Source organism: Nylanderia fulva, unplaced genomic scaffold (assembly GCF_048542155.1).
Source record: "Nylanderia fulva isolate GAGA-0341 unplaced genomic scaffold, ASM4854215v1 Scaffold50, whole genome shotgun sequence".
NCBI lineage: Eukaryota > Metazoa > Arthropoda > Insecta > Hymenoptera > Formicidae > Nylanderia > Nylanderia fulva.
This window is the reverse complement of record NW_028190588.1, coordinates 244695-254768: the sequence shown is the minus strand read 5'-3', so window position 1 is coordinate 254768 and position 10074 is coordinate 244695. Positions and strand designations below refer to the sequence as shown.

The 10074-nt window shown below is 34.6% G+C and overlaps 1 protein-coding gene across 1 annotated transcript; it reads left to right on the top strand.

Moving 5' to 3' along the window:
* The first annotated feature begins 386 nt into the window (after positions 1 to 386).
* CtsL4 (Cathepsin L4) lies at positions 387 to 5860 on the top strand. The gene is made up of 5 exons (XM_029310354.1): positions 387 to 815; positions 1636 to 1812; positions 2045 to 2404; positions 3949 to 4109; positions 5566 to 5860. Exons 1-5 carry the CDS (start codon positions 681 to 683, stop codon positions 5759 to 5761), a joined length of 1029 nt encoding a protein of 342 aa, XP_029166187.1. The 5' UTR covers positions 387 to 680; the 3' UTR covers positions 5762 to 5860.
* The last annotated feature ends 4214 nt before the right edge of the window (positions 5861 to 10074 follow it).

Genomic DNA, 10074 nt, shown 5'->3' with positions numbered 1-10074 from the left:
TATCATACTTTATGTATGAATTAATTAAAAATTACTTTAGTCTTTAAAATCAAGTTGCAAGCTCTGTAATAGAAAGTTAGAAATTTTAACTAAATTTTGCATAATTGAGTTATATCGTTTAAAATAATTTAAAAGTATATTGATGTCTAAGTTATTTTAATCGATATAATTTAATTATGAAAAATTTAATTAATATTTTTAATTAGAATTACTGGCAAAGTATATTTTGTAATTTCCAATAGAAATATATTTTCGCAGTAAAATTGCATTCAGGTAAAGAAATTATTTTCTCTCTTACACTACTTAATATTCGAAAATACATTCAATTGTTGAAATTGTGCCGCAGCATAACTCTGCAAAGTGTTTTTGTTTCCAATTAGGTAACCATTCTAAGAACTGTTTAACTACCTATACTAAAACGCGACACAAACACGAGCGTTTACCGCGAAAAGAGAGGCGATAATCAAAAACGTATCATTGTACGCATATTTGGCAAAATAAACATACATCAGCATAATGCGAATGATTATCCGATGATGTAATTCGCAAATACGCTGACACTGATTGTCCGATGCTACAACAGTATTATGACCTCATGCAGTATCGTAAAGTTCGTCAAATTCACTCGGGTCTGTCGTGCAAATTAATTAAGGACTGTGAATTATTCGCCGCAGATCGCCATGTACTCGCGATTATGCACAATATTGCTTTCGATATTGATTCTGTCTGAGACACGTGCGATTCAACCGTTCAATGAGAACACTTTACCGCATAAAGTTTCAAAAAAACTAGACGATTACTGGCAAACCTACAAGGTAACGTTTAAAACGCTAATTATTTAAAGAAATTAAACTTTAAAATATATATGTATTTTTATTATTTTCCAAATTTAAGATAAAAGAAATTTTACTCGAAAATTATATTCACGATTATTATAATTACTAATTAATTTTTATTTAAACAAATACGTTTATATATATGAGCTAAGTTTTCTTTAATCTATAAATGTATATGCAGTTGTAGAAACCATTTACAAGATATACATATTTTCTCTTATTAAATATTAGAATGCTGTCAACAATTTTAATTTTTATATTATAAATTTAAAAAATATAAATGCTGACATTATTTAAATTTAATATATTTAATTAGAAAAAATTAGTATAATCTTATAAATGATGTTTCTATGATTGCATATACGTTTATGTATATTTTGCAAAATAACTGCTTATTAATCTTAAAAAAAACATCATCTAAAAAAAGGAAAAAGGTCATCGCAACTCACGTCAGAAATTTATAATTATTGCATCTGCGTCGTATAAAGTCAATCAATAACTAAATTTACATTCTTCTATTAATCTGGTTCAGTAATATCAGCAGTTTTATATATATATTATATGTATGTATGTACATGTAATTATAAATTTAAAATATCGTGTAAATCACACATTTTCAATTAACGTTTCACGCTAATTACGATATTACAAAATCAATTATTATAATACTGATATAAACCAGCATTTATACGAGATTTTAAGTCAAGTATAGTCAGAGAACTACGAGTGTGTTGATAAACAAGATTAATGGAAGCGCATGTAAACGTATAGTCATTGTTTTCACGATATTTATGATTAGACGCAGTTTAATAAAACGTACACGGGAAATCTGGAAAACACGAGGCGAACGGCTTGGGAACAAAACCTCGTGGAGATTTATAAACACAACCTGATGGCCGCCGCGGGACATCATAGTTACACCTTACGGGATAATCATATTGCCGATCTCAATACTCGACAATACATGCGTGATATGGTTGGTATAACTCTAATGAGCCGATATATTTTGGAGAACAAAATTCTAGTCAAACTTCAAGATTTTTTATTTTAATTTTTGTTGCAAAAGCCTTTCTCGGTCTTTCTTCCTTTCTCATTAAACGTCCCAAGTTAACAAAGTCTTAAAAATTGCAATTCTTTATTTTATAAACATTATATGAAATAAACTTATTACGAAACGCTAAATAAATAAAAAATGGCGCTTGTCTCAGGTAAAACTGATACCGAGTCGAAGGCGCCGATTGCCAACCGAACCGATGGTATCGGCGGTTCTGCACAACCCCCATAGCATACCAAAACGATTAGATTGGCGCGAATACGGGTTCATCACCGCGCCGGTGAACCAACGGGACTGCGGGAGTTGCTACGCTTACTCGATCGCGGAGAGTATACAGGGACAGATTTTTAAGCAGACCGGCATGCTGCTCTCCTTGAGCGCACAACAGTTGGTAGATTGCAGCACGGCGACCGGGAACCGCGGCTGCGTCGGCGGTTCCCTCAGGAATACCTTAAAATATCTGGAAAAGTCGAAGGGTCTCATGGCCGGATACCGGTATCCGTACTACGCCGAGGTACGCATTGCTCCTTTTCCACCTGTCGAATGCATATCCGATTGGAATATATTCCGTCGTGTATAAAATGTCTCTCTGATGATTTGCAAAACTTCATAAAACGCGTACTGTGCGTCACGTGAAATTTCAAGAAATTTTTTTCTTATTTTTCTGAGTCTCTTTTTTCCCGGTTTCATCTTTTCCTTATTTTTAATAATGCCGTAAAAAAAGTTTTTCTTGATTGATGACAATTAAATTAGAGCTATGTATGAAAATTGATTGAACCTAAGCGTATTTAGAATTTTAATGAATGAGAATTTATAAATACTTGAATTTCTGGTTTCTCTTACTGACTATAATACACATTATTAGCGACTATAAGCGAAGGTGCTGACAGTGCGAATTTAATTATCACAATAAAGAAGTAAACGTCAAGGTTTATTCCATTACTTCGCAGATTTCCTCTAGTCAGAAATATTAGAAAACTCTGCGTGGAAGATTTTGGCGACGGGAATTATGCCAGTCACGATAGTTTTCTGTAATATAAATGACGATGGCCTTGTCAGCCCTCTTCCCTCCCTCTATTATATATCTCTTAAGATATGTTTTATACACATTATTCATGTCGCATCAAGGCTATATAATTCATAGATATTTAACAAAGTAGCGATTATTGCCTGTTAAATCGCACAATAAGAAGAAAACGCGCTTATCTGTGATCAAGCTGCCTTAATTTAACGCATGTTGACGACGGAATTCAGATGATGCAACCAAAAAGTATTTAGCGTATGGCAAACACGCTTCAATTTAATAGTGTCGACAAACGTTAGGGGCAAAGTTCTTTGGCTTCTCGATTGTCAATCTTTTTCTATTAAACCTATTTTCTTTAATTAGACAATGTTATTTTATTTATTATATTTCGTTGAAGCAAATTCAAGTACTTGCTGTATGTATATATATATATATATATATATGTTACTTCAAAATTAAATCGAGAATAAAAAGTAATTGTTAAAAAATTCAGTTAATAAATTAAGCGATGCAAGATTGTGATTAATATGTATTTTTTTCCTGGCAAATTTTTCATGTTTTTTTTCGTTTTTTTTTACTGTTTTCAATCATGTCTATATATTTATAAATAGATAGAAATTTATAAAATTTTTTGAGTGGTTTGAACTTAAATAGCATTTCTGTTCTTAAACTGATTAGTTTTATCACTGCAGGCTATTATCAGAACAGCTATTTTTGTTACTAAAGTATATATTAATTATATATATATGTGTGATAAAACTAATCAGCTATTTGAGGATGCAGACTTTGGATTACTGGAGAAAGTTCAAAAACGATCATTTTTTCGTAGCACGAAAACAAACAAATAAATCTATAAGAAGTAGTAAAAATTAAAAATTAAGCTATTATGTTATTAGGTTATTCCTATTAATTTTTCTATTAATATAATATAATATATAATATTAATATAATTTATTCTGTTAATATAATATTTATACAGATTATTATTATAGTAATAATTCATAATTCATGTCTGATAACTTAAATTATTTCAGCAAGGTGAGTGCAGATTTCAAAGGGAGTTGAGCGTCGTTAATGTAACGTCATGGGCAATCTTGCCTGCACGAGATGAGAAAGCTTTAGAAATAGCAGTAGCTACCGTCGGTCCTATAGCCGCCTCCATAAACGCCAGTCCGAAGACATTTCAGCTTTATCAGTTAGTATCCCATTTTATTTGCTCCGAAAAAAACCGTGCAAATTACCGCTAACGAGCAAGTGACGTACTCGCGAATCGCGACAAACGTATCGGAACATTCAAGAAATACGTGATAATTTCAGACACCTGTTATTTATTATGCAGAAATTCTACATTTATTACAACTTCCGGCGCTTATGGATCGACTGCTTAATATGTGAAGGAAAAGAAAACAGTGCAAAATACGATACACTCGGTGTAAATTGAAAAAATTTATGTAGATAATTCTGGTAACAAACAATTTTTTCTTGCTCAGATAGTTAATCAAACATAATCCAACAAATAAATAAGTTAGTTAATATTTTAATCGATCACGCAGTGCAGTGACGCGATTTCTCGAAATACTACGCAAATTCGAAGATTAAGTGACGTCACCGTCGATTTGATTTGGATCCGTAACTTTTGATTGACCACAGCTGATTATTATTATCGATACCACATGCGCATTTATTTGAACTTGAACTGATCTCACACGAATTAGATCAATATTTTTAACTGTTAATTAGCTGACGATGAATTCATGTTATCAAATCCACTAATTGATTGCGGGAAAATGTAATTCTGAGAAAGCTCTATGCGTGATATTTTCAAAATTTTCCATTTAATTAAGAATTAATTTATTAGAACTTTACTTTGTGAAATGTTTGCATACTCAAATATTTGTAATAAAATTTAAAAATAAGAATTTAAATAGATATTAATATAGATAATAATATATTTAAATATATTTAAATATATTTTGAATATTTAAACGTGTACATTTATTCAAATGTTAAATTATTAAAATTCCATAATATCTCCGACTAACATACATATAATTGAAATGGCGATGTGTCATGTTTATGCGAAAGGCGTGAAGATTGGAAATTTTTGCTCGGACCCCCGCAGAAGAAATTGCTCCAATCGCGTGATAACCTTTTAGCACTTCGCCAATATGATGACCCTCATTCATTTGAATTGCCAAAATGCAGTCGTTGAACGTATTTTATTTTAAAAGATCTATAGGCGTGACCATTTCCTATCCTAGTTTATTCATTTACGACAAATAACAGGATACTCGCGAAGCATGATTGACATTTCCGAATTACTATGTTACACAATAAATGAGAAAAAACACGTATACAATTAACGTAATAATCGCGTATACTACGCGCAAGTTCAATGTCGATGATTCACTTTTTCTAATTAAAGAACGTATTTCTCACGCAATGTTTATATTTGTTTCCTCTCTTTTCTATCTTTAATTCGCTTATCATATTTGACGTTTTCCAGGATGTTTTCCCGTTCGCGACTTAATTTCTTATCTAATAATAAATAATTATCGTACATTTATATATCTCCAAAGCAATCATATCTTAGATGTATAGATGTTAAAAATAATTTGAAATATTAATCGATATTTTTATTATGCTTGCAGTAAAGGTGTTTACGACGACCACCTGTGCAATTCGGACACGGTAAACCACGCGGTATTAATCATCGGATATACGCCGACCGAATGGATCCTGAAGAACTGGTGGGGTGACAGTTGGGGTGAACATGGTTACATGCGATTGGCGAAAAATAAAAACCGCTGTGGCATAGCGAACTATGCGGCCTATGTAAAAGTTTGAGATTTTCTCATTCCTCTTTAATTTGGGTCCGCGAAAAGATCTCTTTTTTACTTGCAAATCTTTCGAAAAATATACATTGCCTATATATTTATGTATTAATTATGTATATTTTCATGCTTGAACGGAGAGCATTTTATTTCCGTTTTTATCACTTCCTTTTCTCTTTCGATAATATTAGATAAATTATTTTTGTCCTAGATATTTCTTATCAACTCTTACGCTTAGAGGAAATTAACGAGAAAAGTGATAGAAATATACACGAATGGCAGGTTAAATGGTTCTACTCGCTGATACAATTCTATCGATGTTTCACCGTGGGGGAGTAAAGAGTCAAGGATCGCATGTATTCGAGCGATTAAACTTCGGATAATTACTAAGGATCGCCGAACATTTATTACATAACAGCCATTGACCGCAGGACGGACGCTCGAATGCCAGATACCAGACTTCCGTAACCACATAGGATCCCGGGGAAATTTAATCGAACCGTACAACCGCGGCACGATAGGAACGTGGAGACTTTGCCCGATCGAAAATTCTATCCGAAGACGAAGTACACGGCTAACCGGGACATATCGCCATGGCATTTCTGCAAAAGAGAGAGAGAGAGAGAAAGAGGGACAGAGATACGCGACAGGAGAGAGAGATGAATCAATTTGTAGGTCCGTAGATAGGTAGAACTCGATGGACGCTAACCGCGTGACGTAATGTCAGGCGAAACCGTCACGTAACTGCATAATGTCACACAGTGGCAAATCCAGGGACGCATCTCGCAAATGATTTACGTACGCACAATTCGAACACGGAGGGATAAAAGGGGATTCTCGCGATGGAGAGATAGAAACAGTAGTCGCACCTTTTTTGATTTAATTAATGTTAGATTTAATATGAGTTGGTATAATGAAAAATATAATAGACGATAGAAATATTTTGATCAGATGAGTAAACTGTTATAACAAAAAGTTTGCGTTTATATCAGAGAAAGTTTTCTTACACATCTTAAAGAGAGATATGCACCAAAAAAATTGTATTCTAAGCACCAAGAGGATCCTCTTAATTTAAGAAATTCCTCTAAATTTTAGTATATTTTTTTCTAAAAATAAGAATAAATTAAAAATATCATCTTAAATTAAGAGAATTCTCTTGGCGCTTAGAATGCAATTTTTTCGGTGTGTATTTTCTGTCGCGAAATATAATGCAAACCCTACGAAAAATCACTTTGCATCCACGTTGACGTAAAAAATAAATATGCAGAAAGTTCTGGCAACTCGCCATTGTACGTCTCGTAAGTTTTCGCGATTAAACGTACAAATAATGGCGCGTCCCGACAAATAAAAGCTTTATTCGAGCGATTGCACGTCATATCCAGCGCGACACGACGATGCAGCAGCTCGACGAAAAGAATCCCGAGGAGCAATATGTTCGGAATGCATTGTCGCAGCTTGTGGAAAGCCCTCTCTCTCTCTCTCTCTCTCTCTCTCTCTTTCGCTTCCTCTGATTTTCCGATATCACATGCAGCCCCGAGACCACGTAAATTCCATCTCTCTGTTCGGAGGTCGGCCGCGATTCATTGTTCGTCAAATGGCAACGCGCGCAATCCGTCCCGGTGCATCCTCGATTGTTACCTGGCAACATCTCTATCTGTTTCCCATCTGTTAAGCGACGTCACGACGCGCATCTCGTCCTACCATAACATCCTGCTGCTATCGGCAGCTCGATACAAACCGGCAAGCTCGTCTTTGCACTCCAAATATCATAATTCGATGTTTTTCAATTTCTTCACCATTGTATATAAAATAGCGTTTACATAGTAATATTTATTTAAAAAATAGTAATCTCTATAAAAGAAAAAAATAGATATATTACGGCTGTATATGCACGGAAACGTATATAAATTTAATTATTAAGAGTATGTTCACTATAACAGTGATACACATCTTAATTGTCAGAAAAGATCGAATTACATTTTAATAGAGAGATTTCAAATTTTAATTATTTTAATCACATAAATATTATATTTTTAAACGCACTGTTTTTTTATTAATTCCAGAAGAAAACACCTACGGAAAATTATTCTCATCGTATACATATAATAGAGTAAGAATATCCTAATCGGAAAAGTGTGTGCGTGTGTGTGTCACCGAGCTCTCTATCGTTATAAGAAGCAGAATGGGGGATGGAGGCAACGAAGAAAAATAGAAAGAGAAAAAGCGGCGAGGCAATCGGTCGACTTATTGTGAAAGACTCGAGCGATGAGTCTCTCGCGGAGACTCTGCGCAGAATATAATCGTTCGTAATCGGATCAAGGGGAGTAACATCCTGATTTACTGAACTTACTCCTCCTTCCCGGGTCTCGCCTGCTCTAATCGCCCTTATCTCTCATTCTCACGGCCTTCCGTCGTCTCTCCGGGGAGATCGGGACAGGAATAACTTGACGGAGGCGAACAAGTTTATGGTCGCCATGGGAAAATCGCGAGATCCCGCTTTTAACGTCACCGCAAGTCGTTTGATCGATTTGCTTAGACTCATTTTCACGTGTAAAAACGTCGCTCTAATCTCTTGACGTCTAAGACATTATTTTCGATGATTTGTATTATGAGCTCGCCCTGGAAATTTCTATATATGACAAAAAATGCGGAAGATACGATTTTATTATTATAAATTAAGCAAGGAATAAATAAGAAATAATCCACGAAGAAAATGAAAATATTTAAAAATGCTTGGATTATTTTTTTTACTTTTCTACATGTTATTAATATTAATGATTTATTCGACAGTCAAAATATCTTTCTATATCTTATTCTATTAATTTTATAATAATTCAAGTTAAAATTCGACATGGAAATCGCGTTATCTTTCACGGCAAATATAAGGCTCCATTTTTCTATACGTATCGCGTAATAAATTAAATTTTTCCCGATCGTTATCTTATTTATATGAGGACGTTAGTCGAGCAGGACAAGGATGTCCCCCTCGTAATTTCCACGTGACTCGCGGTTATTTTCGGCGTTTCCAGTACGTTTTTCATTTCGTCCCGGCGTGGCGCGGCAGCATGACGAATGGCGAGCGAACAAAAGGGAAAATAAATAAGAGCGCAGGATTCTCAGTATGCCGCGAGCTTTCATCGTTCGCTTTATCCTTATCCTTGCACGTACGAGGAGTCAGGGAAAATGTGAGCGCAACAGAATTTATCGTCCTCCAGGACGGAGTCCCTTAAGAGCGTCCGAAGTACGTGCACACGCGTGCACATACACGTACCGGAATAATACAGCGAACTGAATAACGAATTGCAGCATCGTCATATATCACAATATCGCGCAAACAACAACGTAACATCCGCAAACTTGGGCCATATTGTCGTTAGCATTATTATTGCCGTTACGAGACGTAAAGATCTCCCGCGCCATTATTTATCGGTTAACTGCATTTCTCTCCCCAAATATCTACATGCAAAAAATTTAACGCTATCGTGAAGAGAAACCTTTGGTAAAGAAATCTTCTAGAGACCTCGTCAAGGGAAATTACTGAACTACTCTTAAGGGAATTCTAAACATCCTTGAGAAGTCTGTTGTTTCTTTCCTGTTTTATCGACAAAATGTGAAAATGTGAGGTAAGATAAACTACAAATCTATTTATTGGCTTATACGAATTCTTTTTTACCTGAAATTAGAGCGCTTCGCTCTTTGTTAATATTAATACTTTAATTTGTGTGTACAGGAAAAAGATTTTTCAATCTGTATAGTCTTATATATCTAGGTTACAGAATTATGAATTCAAGAATTCAAGAATGCTGTAACCTAGATATATGAGACTATACAAATTGATAAATTTTTTTCTTATACAAATTAAAGTATTAATATTAACAAAGGACGAAGTGCTCTAATTTCAGGTAAAAAACAATCCGTATAGCCAATAAATAGATTTATAGTTTATCTAATCTCACATTTTGTCGATAAACCAGGAAAAACCAACAGATTTCTCAAGGACGTTTAGAATTCCCTTAAAGCGTTGATTCGCTGGATAAAATATGGATATCGCGATACCGCGTAAACAATCACGGCATACGTTCTAATGCCGAGGTGGATAAACGAGCATGCAAGACGACGCATGCAAACATGGTCCCTTATCGAGGCAAGATCGATTAAGCCGACAAGCGCATGTAAGCAGGATTCGAGGATCGATCGTTCGGATGACAGGAAGATATGCGAGACAGAGGGAGAAAGAACGAGAGAGGGATATGTTGTTTTTTATCACGTGCCTACATATGGCGCGATAAGCGTTTTCCGGTGAATTTAAGAGCCAGGGAGATTTTC